The sequence below is a fragment of the Suricata suricatta genome, chromosome 3, assembly GCF_006229205.1.
Source record: "Suricata suricatta isolate VVHF042 chromosome 3, meerkat_22Aug2017_6uvM2_HiC, whole genome shotgun sequence".
Taxonomy (NCBI): domain Eukaryota; kingdom Metazoa; phylum Chordata; class Mammalia; order Carnivora; family Herpestidae; genus Suricata; species Suricata suricatta.
This window is the reverse complement of record NC_043702.1, coordinates 149,773,722-149,793,532: the sequence shown is the minus strand read 5'-3', so window position 1 is coordinate 149,793,532 and position 19,811 is coordinate 149,773,722. Positions and strand designations below refer to the sequence as shown.

At 53.4% G+C, this 19,811-nt stretch overlaps 2 protein-coding genes across 2 annotated transcripts in view; both read left to right on the top strand.

Annotated features, from left to right (window-relative positions):
• GOLT1A (golgi transport 1A) overlaps positions 1-3,903 on the top strand; it is a 5,100-nt gene extending 1,197 nt beyond the window's left edge. Inside the window, exons 2-4 of the mRNA XM_029933390.1 lie at positions 593-771; positions 2,907-2,970; positions 3,576-3,903. Coding sequence (XP_029789250.1) covers positions 593-771; positions 2,907-2,970; positions 3,576-3,614 — 282 coding nt within the window. The 3' untranslated portion in view covers positions 3,615-3,903. The remainder of the gene's footprint in view (positions 1-592; positions 772-2,906; positions 2,971-3,575) is intronic.
• A 1,096-nt stretch (positions 3,904-4,999) lies between these two features.
• KISS1 (KiSS-1 metastasis suppressor) lies at positions 5,000-10,568 on the top strand. Its single transcript, XM_029933162.1, has 3 exons — positions 5,000-5,073; positions 8,202-8,322; positions 10,252-10,568. The coding sequence occupies exons 2-3, from the start codon at positions 8,220-8,222 to the stop codon at positions 10,566-10,568; spliced, it is 420 nt and encodes a 139-aa protein (XP_029789022.1). The 5' UTR covers positions 5,000-5,073; positions 8,202-8,219.
• Positions 10,569-19,811: the final 9,243 nt, after the last annotated feature.

Genomic DNA, 19,811 nt, shown 5'->3' with positions numbered 1-19,811 from the left:
CAATGGGTGTGGAGGGGGGTGAAGCAATTCTAGGCAAATGGAACAGCAGGAGAAAAGGTATGGGGAAGGGGAGGGAAGGCATGGAACATGCTGGAAGAAAGCCAGAGAGTTAAATTTGATGGACACCTGGGCACTCCTAAGGGACCATTAGGAGCCAAGCTGAAGATAGTGACAGGGCCAGACAGTGGAGCCCTGATGGCTGGGTATGCCTGCCTAACCTATTTATACCTCGGTGTTCTCCTCTGTAAAATAGAGAGAACCTATCCCATCTTCCTTGGGAGGTGTGACAAGAAACAAAGTCATATATGAAAAAGTGCTTGGGATCCAAGAAGTCAGGTTGAATTGAAGCAACTGGAGACCTTCTGAGTTCTCCTTGTCCATCCCCCGGTCTCTGGGCAGTTCTGTTCCTACCAAGCCGAAATTGGTCAAGGCTCTGGGGGTTTGCCACATTGCGGGGCCCCCCTCTCGGATCTGTCTCTTCCCAAAAAGAGTCAGTGCGTCCTGCCCCAGGCCCAGCCCCTGGCTCCCCGTTGGGGGTGGGGGGGGGCGTTGTGTGCCCGCTCTCATGCTGCTCTCCCTCCCTCACCTGCAGCTGCTGTTCCTGACTGGCCTCCTGCTCATCATCGGCCCGAGGAAGATGTTTTCCTTCTTCTTCCAGAGGCATAAGCTCAAAGGGACCAGCTTCTTCCTGGGGGGTGTGGCCATTGTGCTGCTGCGCTGGCCCCTCCTGGGCATGCTCCTGGAAGCCTATGGATTCCTTAGCCTCTTCAAGTGAGTGCAGGTCTCCTTCCCCTGCATGAACCCACCAGGGCCTCTGAGTAGCTGAGATCACCCCACCAGGTGTGGCCAGCATGACCACCGGGTATGCAGAAACGTGGACTTCCTCCTTCGGACGGGAGCCGCGGAAGGATTGAAAAGGTAGATGGGCATCAGGCAGACCCTTGGAAAGTCCCCTCCGACAGTAAGATGAAGGACAAACCGGACGGATTGGCCCATCCATCTACAAACATTGAGCACCTGCTGCGACACAGGGCCTGCCTTCAGTTGATCCAGTAGGGAGGAAGGGTAGTGAACTAGCATCTGCCGGGCCCCTCATATGCCCCTAGCACGTCTACAATCATCACCTCACTTTGTTGTCTTTATGACCTGCTGCAGGATGGCTCTCTGCAGACGAGGAAACCAGCTCAGAGAGGCAGCCCACCCCCTGCCCCCTGCCCGAGGTCTCACACAAAGTATGCAGCCGATCTGGACTGCTGGCCTCATGTCCTCCGGCCTGTCCAGTGTCAGCCTGGCCTGCTAAAAGGCAGAGTGGAGGTCAGCAAAGATGTGTGTGTGGCCACTGCCAAGGCCAGGGAGGTATCCTAGATGAAGCAGGACCTGAGTCAGGTCCTGGGGACAGGCAAGCTTTAAGAGGAGACCGGACGGTGCTTAAGGAGAAGAAAGGAAAGATTGTGGAGGAAGGTAGGGCTAGGGAAGGAGGATTCTCAGTGTCTCTGGGACACTGGAGAACAGCGGTGGAATGGAGAAGACAGGGGCTAGAAGCATGGCTTACACACTCACAGGAAGAAGCCAGGGTCAGGACCCCAGCTTCTCATAAAACCCTCTGTTTGCTCAGTGCAGCCTTGAAAACACGTTGCTTAGCCTGAATGCTCCAGACCTCCAAGACATCGTATAATGTGGCTTTAAGAAACTAAATTTTCTCACACACACTCTGCCATCCACCTATTTAATATTCAAGCATGTCATTATTCAAACAGGCACTTATTGAAACACAAAAAGTACCTACTGCATGCCAAATGCAGAGCTAGGTGTGGGGATGTGGCACCAAACAGGGAGAAACTTCCCGAAGTACTCACAACCTAGTTGAGAAGAAAAATTCTGACAATAGTGACCATTTATTGAGGGATTAGAAGGGTGAGTGGGGCCACTGCATATTCAGTAGCTCCAACCAAACGTAAACCCTGACAAAGACCCCTTGCAACAGCATCGCTGGGGCGAGAAAACCAAACTCAGAGCCATAATGGCCATCAGAGGTGCCGGTGAACCTCGGGGAATGAGGCCCAAGGAAAGGAAATAGCTCAGCGAGCATTCAGATTTCTAACCCCATCCCCTGTCCACACACACAGGGCTCCCCGTGCCATGCCCACCTCAGTGCCTCCAAGCCCTTTAAACAATGGTGCATATGTGTCCAGCCAGACCTTGCCAGGGTGTGTCTGACAAGAGTGGGGGAGCCAACGCATGGGGGTGCCGAAGCAACAGGGGAAAACACGCATGAGCACAGCCTCCAGCAGCGACCCCTGCCGGGGCCCCAGAAGACCTGCAGCACCCACCCAGTCAGGGAGGAGAAGATAGTAACAATAATACAAACACTTCTCTTTTTTTATCATTATTATTTTTAATGGGCGAGAGAGAGAGAACCCCAAGCAGGCTTCACGAGATCTCAGCGCAGAGCCCAACATAGGGCTCAAACTCACCAACTGTGAGATCACGACCTGCGCCAGATGCTTAAACAACTGGGCTACCCAGGCGCCCCCAAACAAATGCTTCTTGAACATCTCTTTGTATAAGGCCCTATGGTGTGGATGCTCTTATTAACCTCATTTACAGCTGGAAACTGAGATTCAGAGAAGTTAAGGACTTTGCCCACGTTTATATAGCAAGTGGCAGAGCCAGGATTTGAGCCCAAGGAGCCTGAGCCCGGCCCCTTTATTGTTAACCACTTCACATGGTTGCCCCTCCCACAACCCCCGGGGGTGCAGAACCAAGCCTGCCCAAGGGCCTACTTTCCCTGAGCGAAAGCTGGAGTCTCTGGGTGGATTTCAGCCTGGATACCCTCCCCCATCTCCTCTCCGACCCCCTCCCCACCCGGCTGTCACTGATCCCTCCCTCCCACCCTCTGCTCCTAGGGGATTTTTCCCTGTCGTCTTTGGCTTCCTAAGCAATGCCTCTGACATCCCCTTCCTGAGCACGGTAAGTGGATTATGCATGTGGCTTGGTGGTTGTGAGTGGCTTGGGGTGAGGGGCCCTAGTCAGACTGCCGCCCCAGTGCAATGGAGCCTTTCCCGTCTCCCCTCAAGCCCCTTTCCCCTCAACACCTTTTCTTCTTCACCTTCTCCATTGGACAAGAGCAGAGGAGGAGATTAGGAGCCTCGTGCCTCAGGCATTGGTATTGAGAAAGGAGGCTATTCCTAGCTCCTTCTTAGTGCCAAAGAAGCAGATTCAGAGAGTGTCAGTGACTCAGCCAGAAAGTGCCAGAGATTTCTGGGTTGCTGGCTGCGTCTGGGCCCCCCAGGCATGGAGAGGATGGGTGACAGCCAGTGACCGCAGAAGCGGGTGGCAGATTCTGTCCTCTTCTGGAGGCAGAGGTCCCCAGGCCCTGCCCGTCCCTTTCTCTAAAGCATATTTTCTGACAGAACAGGAGCTGAGAAGCTCAGGGAGGCCCTACAGCCAGCTGCCCCCCCCCCATGGCCCCCTCTCCCCGCCCGTACTTGGCACTGCTCCCGGCTCCACGGTAACCTAGATAAGGAGCGTGCTCCTGACTCTTTGTCTGAAGTAATGATTCTTGGCTCCCACAGCTGTTCCGGAGGCTTCAAGGCACCAGCTCAATGGTCTGAACAGCAGAGACGAGCTCCTTGAACTTGGATCATTGGTTGAGGGGCTTGGAAAGGAAATGGGGGCGCCCCCACTCTGCAGTGACTCATCTCCCCATCATCCCCAGCCCTCGCCAAGTCCAGAAGGAAGAACAGAGTTGAATGACTGACCTCAAATTCCAAGCCAACTCAAAGGCTGTTGCCGTGGGGAAGGGCACAGATCTGGGGCCCCACCACAACCGGACCGGGGCTGGTATCACATCCTGCCTTGTATTTATGGGAGGAAAGCAAAGATTAAATCCCCAAGCTGTGAGTGTGTCTGAGACTCAGAGTCACTGTCTGGAGCCTGTCAAGTCCAGTGCCTGACTCAGGGCAGGCTGACACAGACGCATTCCACCGAATGAGGGGGCTGGCCTGCTCTCGTAGACTACCGTTTTTATCCTCGTGGTTAATGGCCCTAATGAGTGAGATAGTGGGTTTGTAAACCCCTCTTAGTAGTAGGCTTTGGACCAGCAATGAATATTAAGCCTGCATGCTAGTAGGAAATGCTACTCACCCATTAATTAGGTGGGTGTCTGAAGGGTGCACCCACCAGGTAGCATCTGGGCTCAGAGAGCTTCTCGGAGGGCGGAGCCCAAGCCTGATAGAGGGAATGTCCTCTGTCCTGGGGAGCCCCTTGGTCAAGGGTAAAGAGCATTCTTGCAGGCCCAGGACAGAGACAAGAGCCCCCTGCAATGCATACATCTAGTAAATATCCATGGGGGCCCTCCGTGTCTACACCGAGCACTGGAGTGGGAGCACATGGTGCAAAGGGGAGCCCTGTCGCTGCCTCCAAAGCAAGGTACAGGGCAGTGGGATTGTGAGATGTGGAGGGGAGCCTGCGAGCAGCATCTTCAGATGCTGTACCTGGCAGTCACCTCTCTGGATTCCCCCTGGCACACCCCCACCTTCTAGGGCTACCCCTTCACTTGCCTTCTTAGTCCCCTGGATCAGACTGTGCCTTTCTCTCCCTTCTGCACCCTTTATTATGCTCCTTCACACTGTGAGTACTTGTGTTTCCTGTCTAGAGGACAGGGCCCTCCCCTCCCCCTCAAATAGTCCATTTTCAGGTCATTTGGGGCATAATGCGTCTCCAGCTGGGTGGGTCTGGGGTGTAGGGGGTGAAGAGGATGGAAGGACCAGTGGGAATCAGAAAGCCAGCCTTGGAGGGCTTCTGGAGGGGCAGAAAGAGGCTGCTTTCAAGTGCTGAGAGCTAGGCAGTGGGAGACTGCAAAGGCTCTGCTCTCTGAGGGGTCTGAGGGCGGGGAGGAGGCAGAGGAGGGCCTATGCCTGGGGACGTCACCTCAGGCTTTATAAAAGGGACTTGATCAGGGCACTGGTGAGAGTGAGCCCTGGAACCCAGCTTCCCCTCTCTGTGAGTGTTCACCAACCCAAGAAGCAGCCGGAGACCCTCGGAGCTGCTGTCCAGCCGGACAGAGCCTAGGTAGGTGCCTGGGGGCCTCCGCACTTGGAGGAGGGTCTGCCCAGCCCCAGGGAGGCTCCAGAAGTAGAAGTGGGAATTTAGTTCTAAGACAGACGGTTGTAGCCCAGACAGGCAAAGGGGGCGCAGATCTTTCCTGATATCAGATTATCCTGGGATTAGTCAGTGAATACCCTAACTCACATTTATGAAACCAGGACCTTGGGGATCCCTCACAATGGAAGGAAAAAGAGCAGTGAGTGCATTCTGGTTGGGATGCTTTTGGAGGGAGCTTTTGGAGGGAGCTAGGGAAGCCCTCAGGGTCCATGGGCTCCGTAGGACTCCTCCAAGCAGTTCCCCCAACTTCTGCATGCCAAGTACAAGCCTAACCCAAGAGCCCTGATGCACCTTGCTAGCCACCTGCACCAAGAACTGGGGGTCACCCCAGGAAGGAAGCCACCTCACTTCCAAAGCTTTCCCGCCACACCTGGAATCTTTTACTGATTAGGTATGTAGCCTGTTGGGGTGGGTGGGGGCATAAAAATTGCCTACAGCAGTCAGCCTCTGCTGCCAGTGAAAGCTGATGGTTCTCTTCCAAACAATTCAACGCTATCACGTGAGTTAAATGCCCTTGGGCGGGGTTGCATGAGCATGCTCACCTGTGACCATGATCTCTATCACGGGGAGAAGGCTCTACGGGGTGCCAGGAGCTTGGAAGAAGGAACATTAACCTTACACCTGCTCACCCTCACCTTCCCTGCTCACTACACTGTCTGTGCATAGCAGCCAGAATGCTTCACCTGAAATGCAACACACACATGCCCCCCTCGGCCTCAGCCTACTCAAGGGTGAAGCCCTCCTGTGCCCGTTCTCCAGCCTCACCACAGTCTTTCCAGCGAAGCTCTGTCTTCCCGGCAGACTTCCCGGGAGGCTCGAAAACCGCAGTCCCCTCCATGCCCAGCCCCTGCTGGCCAGGTCCTGCGCCCCCTGCTGGAAGTGCCCTCCTTAATCCTGTATCCACGCCGCTGACCGGTGCTCCGAAACAGCGCCCCCCTGTGGCAAACCCTCCTGCCCCCCTCCAGGATGAGCCCCCACGGGCTCCCACAGCCTCCTGGGCACACAGACGCTGCCAGCCTATCATTTCCAGTGTTATTTTGAAATGGTCGGCTAAGATGACTCAATTTCTTGAGCTAGATCTTGGGGGAGGAGCTGGGGAACAGGCAACCGTGGGTCTTAGCACACCTGCACACCCCTAGCACCTCTGAACTAACCTGGACCGTGTGCATCCATGGTCTGAAGCCACAAAAGAAATGGTTTTTCACTGCTCGCTCTAATGGACTGATGCTGCCTCTCTCCTCCATACCCACCCAGGGCTGAAAGCAGGTGCAGAAAACTTGTCTGGGTTTCAGAGTGTCACAGCATCAAAGTCTGTAAGGAAAAGCGACTACCTGAGGGGACAGTTGGTGTCCAGTCTGATGCAATGCTCTTATTTCACAGAGGAGCAATATGGTCCAGAAATGGGGTGACTTACATCCCACAGGGAGGGGGGCAGACCTGAAGCCAGATTTGAACATTTTTTCTTTTAATGTTTGTTTTTAGTGTTTTTTTATTTTTTTGAGAGACAGTGAGAGCAGGGGAGGGTCAAAGAGAGAGGGAGACACAGAATCTGAAGCAGGCTCCAGGCTCTGAGCTAGCTGTCAGCATAGAGACCGACGTAGGGCTCGAACCCATGAATTGTGAGATCATGACCTGAGCCAAAGCCAGATGCTCAACTGACTGAGCTACCCAGGCGCCCCTAATGTTTATTTATTTTTGAGAGAGACAGAGCATGAGTGGGGAAGGGGCAGGGAGAGAGGAAGACACAGAATCCAAAGGAGGCTCCAGGCTCTGAGCTGTCAGCACAGAGCCTGACATGGGGTAAAACTCATGAACCGCAAGATCATGACCAGAGTGAAAGTTGGACACTCAACTGACTGAGCCCCCCAGGTGCCCTGGGATTTGAGCATTCTTGATCCCATTTCTGGAGTCTTCCTCTCTGCCCCATACCTAGGTCCTGGAGGCTGCAGGGTAGGGAATGAGGGTGGGGGCAAGAATAAAGGGATAGACAGAGCTAAGCAACCATTTATTAGCAGCTGCTGGGCACCAATGATGCCCCGCCCCTCCCACTTGCCCCCTTGAACCACAGAGGCTCCAGTGGATGCCCTTTTTGTCTATCCTTTTGACCTGCCTCCAGGTCCTGCCTCTCTCCTCCATATCCACCCAGGGCTGAAAGCAGGTTTGTCTTTAACCATGTTTGTTGGACAATATCAAAGTGCTGATGGCTTTTTTTTTTTTAATGATTATTTTGAGAAAGAGAGCACAAGCAGAAGGGCAGAGATAGGGAGAGAGAATCCCAAGCAGGCTCCAAACTGTCGGTGCAGAGCCCGACGCAGGGCCTGATCTCACGAACCATGAGATCACGACTTGAGTTGAAACCAAGAGTTGGATGTTTAACCAACTGAGCCACCCAGGCATCCCCTTGATGACTTTTTCAAAGAGAAATTCAACTTGGGAGCTGCGAAAGCTGGGATGGGGGCGGGGGGCTGAGAGGGTGAAGGCAAAGGGGGTGAAACGTGGGTCAGGGTACACAACCCCCATCCCAGCAACCAAAACCACCAGGTCAATCCATTGCATATCCTCTTGGAGCCCACGAAGAACAGAATAAGGTGGCAATTGACCTGATAAATCAAGGAAAGTTTTTCCTCTTCCCTGTATTACAGGCAATAAGACAATTTAATGCCAGTCCTCAGGACTGGGAAGGGTTATGAGAGATAACAAGATGATTGCCTCTTTCTTACTTTTTTCTTGGAAAAAGAAAAGAACCAACTCTCTGTTGCAGCAGCGGGGAACTGGGCCACGTTCTGGAATTTGCAGTGTAACAGGAAAGTTGGGCACGGGAAGTGAAGGATTTCTGCCGAGCCCAGCGTGGAACTCCCAGGCTCGAGGACGTCTGGACCTCAACACCCTCCACTCAGTCCAACTCCTTGCCCTCCCTCCTCAGTGGCACACACCGCCCCCCACCTCCAGTGTTCTCCTGTCCACACTGGGCTCTGCCCTAGCACCTTGCCACGCCCTGCACCTGACTTAGTCCCCTCTCCTCCTTTCTATCTCAGCCTCAGGGCGCTGCCAGGATGAACTCAGTGGTTTCTTGGCAGCTGCTGCTTTTCCTCTGTGCCACCTCCTTCAGGGAGACATTTGAAAAGGTGGCACCCATGGAGAATCCGAGATCTACAGGTATGCATTGTCTGGGAGGAAGGTGGGGGGAAGCATGTGAGTTGTTACAAAGTAAATTACCATGTTTCTTAGATTAAGGCTGAGAAAAGTGAGGTTTATCAATGTGAGTTAAGCACTGCATTTAATGAGAACCTAAGACTAGCACATGCAACTCATTCAGGAGCCACATTGATCTTGCAAGGAAGGGATGGCCTACTGTTGTTATGGACATCAGAAGGCTCACCCAGGTTCAAGTGCTTGTTAATCCCTGAGCTCTTCATGGTCTCCTCGCATTGTGTTCTCTTCTCTGTGCCAACCAGTTGTCTGAGCAGATCCACTGGGAAGGAATTTACTACGCAAGCCTCTTTTATCAGTGATCTCAAACCCTTTGTGGGGAATTTGGAGGTGGGGGGAGACCTAAATAATAGGACAGATCCTTAATATCTGTTAACCTCCTGAGTTCACTGTGCAACTGATTAGCTGGAGAAACTGAGGCCCAAAGAGGTAAAGAAACTCCCAAAAGTCCATCAAACACCACCACAGCCCGGCAGGTGCAAGAGCTGCCAAGAGTTTGAGCGAGCCAGTCCCCGAAACAGCTAGTCCCCGCCAACTGCTTGGCGGTCAGATTCCTGGGCACACTAGACATGGCTTACCCTCTCCGGCACACAGTTCCTCCCTAGCCGTGGTACTTGGAGTGTACCCTCTACATGTGTGATATCATTGAGCCCGTAAGATACCCCAGAGCAAGGAGAAGATGGCCCCAGGAGTCCTTGGCCAACAGTGTCTTCTCTCCTGGGTTCTGGGTGTTCTTCCTGGGTGAGGAAGCTCCCCCAGGGACATTGCCCTGTTGGCTCTTTTTGGCAAATGAGGCCACACACAGTAGCCTGAGCAGTAAAGGATGCAGGGATGATGTGTGTACCTGGGAAGAAAGCCATCATCCCTCCCTGCCTGGGCCAGGACCTAAGCAAAGCAGAAGGGGCCTTGGAGGAAGATTGGCATGAACTCTGAACCGTGCCCACATTCCTTCTCCGAAGTATGCCACGGCATTGAGGAGCAGGGCTCAAAGCCAACTACCTCCCTCAACACACCCACTCACACACCAGGCCTCATTTCCACTAATCTCGTGCCACAACTGGCTGGGTTTCCTGTCTACTCAGAGCTAGTTGCACTATTTTACTGCCAAAACTTACAGTGAATTTAACAAGCCTTGCATGTGAAGTGCCTTCCTAATTAGCCTTGTTAGCCCTCAGCGTGGAGGGAAGAGATTATATCTGCGGGGGTTGGGGGTGGGGGTGAGCAGGTCAAGGTGACCCAGATAATTTCCCATTCTTCACAGAGTCCTTCTGCAGTTTATCAGGGGTCGCAGTAATTGAGGAGAGGTGTGGGGCACAGTGTCTTAACTCTCCTTTCTGCAACTACAAACTTTTCATTTGCTTTGATATATTTAGTAAGCATTTGAGGCCCTACTATATGCAGGTGCAGATCGCTGTTGCAAGCACTCAGAGGTAGAGCTGAATGAACACGGCCCCCACCGGCCCCAAGGAGCTGAGGCCAGTGGGGGAGCCTGAGGCAGAGACAGGACAGAGAGCCAGGCGGGGAGCCAAGGAGTGCAGCAAAGCTGAGTGTCCGACAAAAAAATGCAGGCTGATTTCCAAGCTCTACCCTGTTTGCCTCCGAAAAGGAAGTGATTTAATATAAAAGACATTTAAGATCTTTCTGGAAAACATTTGAAACCAAAGCTATGTTGAAAGAGAGAGGAGCCAATGACCTAACCGCCGGAGCTAAGATGGACTGCTGGGGGTGCCCTGTATTGGGCTCTGGGCTTCCTAGAGGTCCAGGAACGAAAGGGACCAGGGACAAGGAAAGGGAAGCACATATAGGGAGGTGAGCAGGTGTTCCAAAGCCGTCTCTCCTGGCCTCACCGCAGCCTCTCCCTGTACTCTATCCTAGGCCAGCGGTTGGGACCCCAGGCCGTCCCGGCCCCGTGGGACCAGAGTCCGAAGTGTGCGGAGATTCCGAAGCCCGCCGTAGCCCAGCCCAGCGCGCCTGGAGCTTCGCTGTGCCCTCCTCCTGAGAGTCCCGCGGGGCCCCAGCGGCCAGGCCTGTGCGCCCCCCGCAGCCGCCTGATCCCCGCCCCGCGGGGCTCGGTGCTGGTTCAGCGGGAGAAAGACCTATCCACCTACAACTGGAATTCCTTCGGCCTGCGCTACGGGAAGCGGCAGGCTGCACCTCCTGGAAACGTCCGCGGAGGCGCTGCGCTTGGCTGAGCGCCAGGTGCGGGAGGGGGAGGGGGGAATGGAGGGGGGGCATGAATTTCAAACCCCCGACTAGGAGTCTGAGCTGGGGGGTGGGGGGTAGGGGAGTGGGAAGGGAATTGGCGTTTCTGTCCTGAAACAATAAAGGAAATGCACCTTGAGTGTGATTGCGGCTAATTTTTGCTAGCAGCAGCTGATTAGATTGTTTTCCTTAGCTCCTCAACTGGATCTTTTGCTGGTTTTAAGATGACTTTACTGTTATCAAGGTCATTGCTTTCAAACCAGAGATAGGAAGAACCAGATTGCTTTTCCGCAATCTGGGGCAGATCACTACTTAAAAACACACAGTGAATCACCGAAAAACTGTAATTTTTTAAAATAAAGAGAAACCAGAACTGGATGCTGCTTGGTGTTTCAGCAATATCAAATGTCCATGAAAACTGCTGAAGCCGTCCTCTTAGCTAGACCTAGCTCACTGCCCACAGGTTACAGCATTTTGCAGAGGGGCCGGAGCTGTGGCCCACACTTTGAGTAGCACTGATCTGGGCCAGAGGAAGACAACTAAAGGACCTTCACCTTTCCAGGGGAAGTTTAGAGACAGTTGGATGGCTTGATCTGGAACACGATGCCAACCACTACCGTGTCCACTGAAGCTTGAAGATCGCTCCAGCCTCCCAGTGAGGCCTCTGCTGGGGTTCCCAGCCCCAAGGCCCTGAAGCCCCAGTCTGCCTGCAAGAGTGGCCTGGGCCACCCCTCCCCCTCCCCCAGGGAAAGCCCTGAATGCCTCCACTTCTCTACCTGAATCACCTTTCTGCCTCCTTGTAATGACGGAGAGCACTGGGCATGCAGTAGGCCCATTTTCAGGTGAGAACCCTGAGGTTCAGAGGATACATAACTTGCTGAATGCATGCGGCCCATGAGTGGTGAGTTTAATCAGTCTCCTGACACAAGCACCTGGCCCCCACTTCACTGAGAGGGAAGCGTTTCCATCTGAATCAGCCGTGGTGGACATCAGAAAAGGTCAGTCTGCCCTGTGGGGACATTCTTAGAGGCCCCCAGTAGGTGGGGAGTTGGTTTCCTACTAAGAAGTAGAGGCTTAGCAGTAGGGAAACTGACAGGAAATCCACACCCTTCTGCCCATAAGAAAATCTAGCCCTTAGAGCCTCCGGAGGCTCCTTATCCGCTTGGTCTAGGATGGAAATATTCTTTCCCAGAAGGAGTATGGGGCCACCACCATTCCGAGAAGCGCCACGGTGTTCCACCCATTACACAAACGGGGACTCCATTGAATGGAGGCCGAATGTGTTGCTATGGCAACGAGATAGGCTGCTGTGGGATGTGACAACCTTCCCCACCCCCATATCTACCCTGAAGCCATCTTCCAGGATCTTTCAAATTATCGCTACTGCTGTGAGCTCATGTCAGCACGGCATGCCAGGGGGCCTGCTGTTGATATTTGGAAGGCATTTCATCCCCCAAAAGCCTAGGCTGCATCCCTATATCTCGGGGAAAGAACTCATAAACTCAATGCCTATCTGTTAAGTGAGTTATTCTACTCTCTGGGTCATTCCTTTCTCTGACGAAGACTGTAAGTGGAAAGAGGCTGTAGGGTCTCTGAAAAGTGCTCTTACGCAGCCCAGAAAAATTTGTAAATTTTTACAAAATTTCCTGCACCACCCCCACCCCCAAACCCTTCCTCACAGCCGTAAGTTTAGGCAGATAGGAGCTAGGAGCACGCACCTGTGTGTTTGTGCGCGTGTGCTGCTTCAGGGGCACGGTTCTCAGATGAAGCAGGCCTGTCTGTGTGGGAGAGGGCATTGTGTAAGATGTGTTAGAGGACTAAATGTGAACGACTGTGTGCGTGCTCATACCCATGTGTCTGTGTGACCCTGCGTGTGGTGTGGGTCCGACTATAGTGCAGGCTTTATCAGCCCCCACTGCTACCCAAGTGCCCTCCAGGATGGCTGTCCCGGGTGATGTAGAGGCCCTACTTCAGGGGCACCTGGATGGCTCAGTCGGTTAAGCTTCCAACTTCAGCTCGGGTCATGATCTCACGATTCGTGGGTTCGAGCCCCATGTCGGGCTCTGTGCTGACAGCTCAGAGCCTGGAGCCTGTCTTTGGATTCTGTGTCTCCCTCTCTCTCTGACCCTCCCCTGCTCACGCTCTCTCTCTCAAAAGTAAAACATTAAAAAAAAAATTTAGAGGCCCTACTTCAGCAGGCAGCAGGGGGGAGCTGGGCCCCATGCCTCTCGCCGCAGGATGACTGCCTGGAAGGCTCTGGGCCTTACAATTCTTGACCCCCAGGTCTTGAGACCAAGGTGGTTTCACCAGGGCTCCCAGCCTGACTCTGAACTTGCTCCCCAGATTGGAGGGAAGTTTCAGGGCAGGATGCAGGCCCCAGGAGCTCCCATCTGCCTTTCCAGACTTTCTGGGTACGCTCAGGTAGCCAGGGCTCCAGAGCCCAAAGACTTGGAGGTTAGGCTGCCGAGGCGCACTCAAGCCCACTCCTCCCTGGGATCTGAATAACCAGGAAGGCCTGGGCATCCTTCACTGCAGGAAGGGAAAAGGGAAGGGTCTCCTCCCAAGCCCCACCTCTTTTGGGAAGCTTGTCAGCAGAGCAGAGAGCTGGTCTCACACCTGTTCTGGAAAGGAGTAGAGGGGCAGGGACATATCTGCCTCTGGTATCACTCTTAATATACTAACAAGAAATATGTGAGCACTTGCAGGGTGCTGTGCTGCCCATTTCGTCCTCAGAGCAACTGCAGAAGATGGGCAATATTATCCCCATGATACAAGAGAGAAAACTGAGGCTGGGAGAGGGAAGTGGTGTGCCCAAGGTCGCATAGCAGGAAATTCAGAGCCAAGAGGCAGACCCCCACCTTCTAACTGCAAACCTACAGGCCTTCCCTTCTCTCTGGCCCCTGTTGTGTGTCAGGCTGACCCTTTTCCTGAAAGACTTGTCCTGGGAGTAGGTACAGCAGAGGTAACTCTATCCCAATTCCTCTCCAGGCCGCTCTAATAACAACTCAGGTGAAGTCACCAAGGCCCAGCGCAGCCTCCTCCCCTCCGACTTCCTGTCAAGGGCCAAGCATCTGAATTTTGCCCCGGTCTTTCTCCTTTTCTCTCTTGAGGGGAGCAGCCTCCTCAGATCAGACTCGATCACAGGCAGTGAAGGGCGTCAAGTCCAGGGAGAGCTAGGACGTCCTTCCCTACCTTCAGAGCCATCTTCCATTTTAAAGACATCGGAGCCCAGCACGTTTCCAGGTGTGGCTAGAAGCCAGGAGCCCCAGGACGAGGGGGAGGGCAGGAGGGCCGGGACACACAACCCTCAAGGCATCGCTTCCCCAGAGAGAAGGTCCCAAAGAAAGACCTCAGAGGGGCACCTGGGTGGTTCAGGTAGTTAAGCCTCCGACTCTTGATCTCGGCTCAGGTCATGATCTCACAGTTTATGAATTCGAGCTCCGTGAGCTCGAGCCCTGAGTCAGGCTTCACTGTGAGTACAGAGCCTGCTTCGGATTCTCTCTCTCTCTCCATCTCTGCCCCCCACCCCCCACGCACCTTTCTCTCTCAAAATAAATAAATAAAACTTTAAAAAAAGGACCTCAGATCCTGACATTGGAGGAGGGTGCCTGTCCTTGTCTGTCCAGGCTGCTATGACAAAGTACCACAGACTGGTGGCCTATAACCCAGAGAAATTTAGTCCTCGCAGTGCTAGAGGCTGAGAGTCCAAGATCAAGGAGCCCCAGATTCCCTGCTTGGTGAGGGCCCGCTTCCTGGTTCCTGATGGCTGTGTCTTCGCTGTGTCCACACATGGTGGGAAGGAGGAGGGGCCTCTCTCAGGTCTCTTTCCCGAGGGGACTAATCCCACTCACGAGGGTCTACCCTCATCTCCTAATCCCCTCCCAAAGGCCCCACCTCCCAACAGCATCACCTTGGGGGTTAGGATTTCGACATATGATTTTGAGAGGACACAAACACTCAGTGTACAGGAGTGCCCCAGGGAAAAGCCAGCTCAGAACCTCCATCTAGAAGGAGTGAGCCAGCATGAGCCCTGCTCTACACACTGAATCTCTGGGCCAGTCCCCCTGTCTCTCTCTCAGCCATGAACCAAGAGCCAAAGAGTCCCGGGGTTTTGAAGAAAACCTCCCATCTGGATGGAGACCAAACCAAACAAACACAAAGAAAACAGACATCATTTTTTTAAAAACCTAGTCTGTAATTAATATCCTCTGGGAGCATACAAGAAAATTCTGCATCCATAAAACAAGTAGTAGGCACAATAAACAAAGGGATAATTAAAGAAACAGAAAAGGCTCTTGGAAGTAAAAAAAATATTATGTATATATGTATATATATATATATGGGAGAAAAAATTTATAGAGAAATTGAAGAGTTGGAACCTAGAGTTAAGGAAAGCTCCTAGAAGGTAGAAGGAAAAAACTCAGGAGAAGGGCACCTGGCTGGCTCAGTCGGTAAAGCATGTGCCTCTTGATCTCAGGGTTGTGAGTTTGAGCCCCATGCTGGGTGTAGAGATTACTTAAAAATATACAATACTTAGAAAACAAACAGAAGTTGCAATATGCTACTAATAGAGGAGTTCCAGAAGAGAGAAGAGGACATAGGAGGAAAGAAATGACAAAAAAGTCAATGCAGGACAATTTTCCAGAATGGAAGGACATGAATTTCCAGAGGGAGGATGTTCTCCGAGTGAGTACTCAGCAGATGAATGGAACAGACCCAGGCCAGGGGCAAGGAAAAGGTGGCAAAAGCCCGCAGAGAGAAATCCACAAGAGAGTCAGAGAGAAATCCACAAGAGAGTCAGAAACTCGGTGGCACCAGACTTGTTAAAATCAGAAAAACAACTGCCAATTTCAGAGGGAAAATAAATTTCAGCCTAGAATTGTATTCACACCCAAACTATAAAGAGGAAGAGTGGAATGGAAACATTTGTAGACATGCCAGCACGGGAAGGGTTTTCTTGTCAAGAACCTTTCTCAGCAAACTCTTGGAGCACATGCTCTGCCTCAACAAAAGTACAGACTGAGAAAGTGGAACCCCCAGAGCCTGGACACAGAAAGCCTCAGCGGGGAGCAGCAAAGAGGTCCCCAGACTGCAGAGTGCTGGCAGCCAGCCTAGGAGCATGGAGCTCCCGGAAGAAAATCACGCTGAACTGTACCTGAACATGGCACCAGGTGGAGATGGGGTTTGGAAAATCGAGACAGAATTCATAGGAAAATAAGGAGTGAGGAAAGGCTGGGCGATGATGAACTTAATGAAAAGCAAAAAGATTACACACGGAAGGAACTGTAAGCATTCTACCCGTGAACCATAATTTAATTATGTTAATGTAAATACTGACTTTTGATTTTGCCAAAATTGGAGGGTTAGAGTCTAAGAGAAATCTTCATCTGCCATGAGAGAAGATCAATAAATAATGCATGAAATTGAAAAGTCAGAAATGGAAAGATAAGCATAACCTTGAGAAATATAAACGATTGAGAGTCCTCTTGCGGCAGGACAGGGGGTGGGGCGGCCGGGGCCTGGGGGCTCAGGGCAGGACTGGAGACCCCCTAGGTTTCATTATCAGCCTCTTAGTTCTATTGTATATATTTTTTAACTGGAGTATTTATTTTTCTGATAAAAAATAATAGATGGCCAGCTCAGTCCGGAGAGCATGTGATTCTTGATCTTGGGGTTGTGAATTCAAGCCCCATGTTGGGCATAGAGTCTACTTAAAAAGAAGAAATTGATAGGAGGAAGGCAGGAAGGAAAAACAAGAGGGAGGGAAGGAGGGAAAGAGAAAGGAAGAGGTCCATTTTCTTGGCAATTTGTTCTTGGGATATACTTTTAAAAAATTTTTTAATATATTTTTTTTAATTTATTTTTGAGAGAGAGAGAGGGAGACGCAGAATGTGAAAACAGGCTCCAGGATCTGAGCTGTCAGCACAGAGCCTGATGCGGGGCTCAAACCCACAAACCACAAGATCATGACCTGAGCCGAAGCCTGATGCTCAAGGGACTGAGCCACCCAGGCGCCCCGGGGTGTATTTCCTCTAAGAGCCGTGCCCCACCCCAACTCTACTCCTGCTGGTGACACCCTCCTCGTCCAGCACCCACAGCCTGCATCACCACCACCGGCCCCACTGCGCGTGCACACGCATGTGCGCGCACACACTCCATGAGCTGCTTCACCGTCACACCATCCTCGGCAAAGGGATCTTCCAGTTTAAGCTTTTTTGGACAATAAAAACGGACCTCCAGTGCCATTTGGGGTAAAGCTGTTTATTAGGTTTCTAGCTTTCGTGCCTCAGTGTTCGGTGTCTGGCGCCCCTACACTGGGTACACCTCATCTCAGGACCACCTCTCTGGCCGGGGTCTCCCACAAGCACCCCCCCACCCCATCCTCGCTTCCCCTCAGGCCCCCGTAGCTCCCAAGACATGTGTGACCTGCCTTCCATTTTCCTGGGTCATCTCTTGAGCAGGCCTCAGGTTGGAATGACCCCAACCCTGTGGCCAAATTATTGTTCCTTCAAGGTCCCCAGAAAAGAGCGGTTAGGACACTCGGTTCTCTCCACCGCAGCCTCGCAGCTCCAAGGTTCTGGTCCCAGCCCTGGCTTCTCCCCCAGCGCTCTCCAAGTAATTACTCCTGGATGACCCGCCCACACATGGCAGCCCAGGCTGGTTATTAAACTCCATTCTGGTTCTTTCTTTCCCGCTCAAGGCCCCAGCTGCTCATCTCTGCCAGGCTCAGTGCTCCCATCTGATTGAAACATTCCTCCGAGGAGCCAGCTGGGGCCCTCCGGGGTTGGGGAGCTCAGTACAATGTGGGCAGGAGGTCAGATGGAAGAAAAATAATGTCTTTTTTTTTTTTTTAATCTTTTTTCTTGCTTCAGTGTTCGCTCTTTATGGACAGAGCCAGGTGGGGAGAAGTGAGATTCTGGGGCAGGGCACCCCACCCCTTGGTGGCTGGGTGGACCCCGGTGTATCACAGGATATGGTGCGGGGGAGACGCAGGGCCCCATTCTGCCATCAGGCACCAGCTATGAACTAGGACCCATTACATACCTTTCCAGTTATACCGGTCCACTCGCCTCCCAGGGCTGCTGTGGACATTGGGATAGAGAAGATGTCTATCTACCCAACTCGAAGGCTCTACAAGGTAGCTTTCTACGTCCATACCACTCTCCCCCCCCACCCCAGGGCAGCGGCCATGGCACCGTTTCCCACTACACTAACTGTGGCCAGGAATAAATTGGCACGGGGCTCAAAGCAGCGTAAACCAGGCTCTCCCAGCTAGCAGCCTCGTCTGCCTGCATCGTCGACCTCCACTGGGCACTCCCAGCCTTGGCCCCCCTACCCGAGTCTCCTTGGGATCAGTGTCATGGAGCAAAGTGGGACTGGAGACCATTTTTAGAGAAACCCTGGGCACCCCTTGTCTCCTGAGAGCGGCCACCAAAAGCCCCGACCCCACTGTACGCACCCGGGCGTGGGATCTGACCAGAGGGCCAGGCTCCGGCTGGATTTATGCTTCCCCTGACTGGTTCTCACGTCCAGGGTCTGCCCCACTGGGAAAGGGCAGGTGCGACACAACCCTTCCCTAGGCCTCTGCCAGCTCCACGACCCTTGACCCCCAGGTGACGCAGCCTGGGCCCTAGACGTAGGTTCCAGCGGAGCCTCTGTGAGAAAAAGTGGGCTGAAGGGGGCTCAGGAGATAGGCTGATAAGGGTCCCCCCTCCCACTCTCCTTTCCATCCACAGCCCCAGGTCAGAGAGGAGAGAGTCTCATGGTTAATTCCACTTCCCTCTGCATTATCCCAACAGTAACAGGTTGGGCCACCGAGCAGGGAGAGGGGGACAGGTGGAATGCTAGAAAACCAGTGCTGACTGTCCCAGGGGTGGAGCAAACCCTCCCCCCTAGCCCTACACAGGGTGCTCACTCTTGGGCAGTGCCAGCTGCTAGACCTTTCTTCCTTGGAACAGAACTAAACCCGATCCTTTCTCCCCGCCACTGCTCCCGGGCCTGCAGGGCTGCACTGTGGGGCCACCCAGTCAGGTCCAGCTCTGCCTCCCTCAGAAAAGCCTACAAGGGCCTTAGGACCTCCTGGGTCTTCTCTCCTGGCTCAGCCTCCGTGCTTGGAGAGTCCCCCAGGGACCTTCAGGTGTGCTTTCAGGATCCTTGCTCATTCCGACTCCAGGCCCTGAACCATCCTGCCTGGTGTCTGGTCTCAGGCTCTCGGCCTAGGAGTTAAGAAGGGGGACTGAGGGCATCGGCAAGGAACAATCACCCCCTCTCCCAGCCTTTAAGGTGCAGTGACCAGGAGAAACCAGTGAGGAGACTATTTCTGGGCGCCTCTCCTGGGCCTCCTGCACCACAGTTTCACGATGTCAGGAGCCTCTCTCCTGCTGAAGTTATTCACCCCTGTATCCCACTGCTGGCCTGGGATGGTGCCGCTGCAGGCAGGAGACGCAGATGTGCGCAGGGAGGGCACTGGGTTGGAGAGTGTGTGGGACACCGGGGCACCCAGACCTGCGGGCTGGAAGCCCTTGCCTGTCTTTGTCACAGAAGATTCTGGTCAACCCAGAGGATACTTGAGGCCCCTGGTGCTCTGCGCAGGGGGTTTACGCTGCAGCTGGGTGCTGGGCTGCAGAGAGCTCCCGCCCCTACAGAAGGCACCGTGGGGGGGCCTCCCCGCGCTCCTTACGCGCAGCCGCAGCTCAGCACTCCCTCTTTTCAATCCCGGGACTCTGCCAGTCACGTTTGACACCCACAGCCACACAGAGGGGCCAGGAGTCACAGGCAAAGCACTCAGCTCTCAGCTCATCCTTCCCCCAGCTCTCTGAAGCCCCAACTTCCGCATCTGAGCAATGGGTACAAGACCACCCACTTCCCCAGGCTGCGAGAGAATATAGCCCATCCCCATTCATAGTCCCTCACAGTGCAGGATAGGTGCTCAGTAAAACGGGCTCCTGTTCTCCGCATTCAGAAGCTGCCACAGGGCTGACCGCATCTCCCCACTTGCTCTCTCCCTGCTCCTGCTCCTGCTCCTGCCACCTGCAATGGCCAGGACAGGTCACAAACTTGTCAGGGTCCTAGGCAGGGGGAAAGAAGACAACTTTACTCTTCACACTTCCTGAGGTTTCTGACTGACTTTCAGGCAGCAGAAGGTCTCAAGGTGGGGAGAAGTGAGATTCTGGGGCAGGGCACCCCACCCCTTGGTGGCTGGGTCGACCCCGGTGTATCACAGGATATGGTGC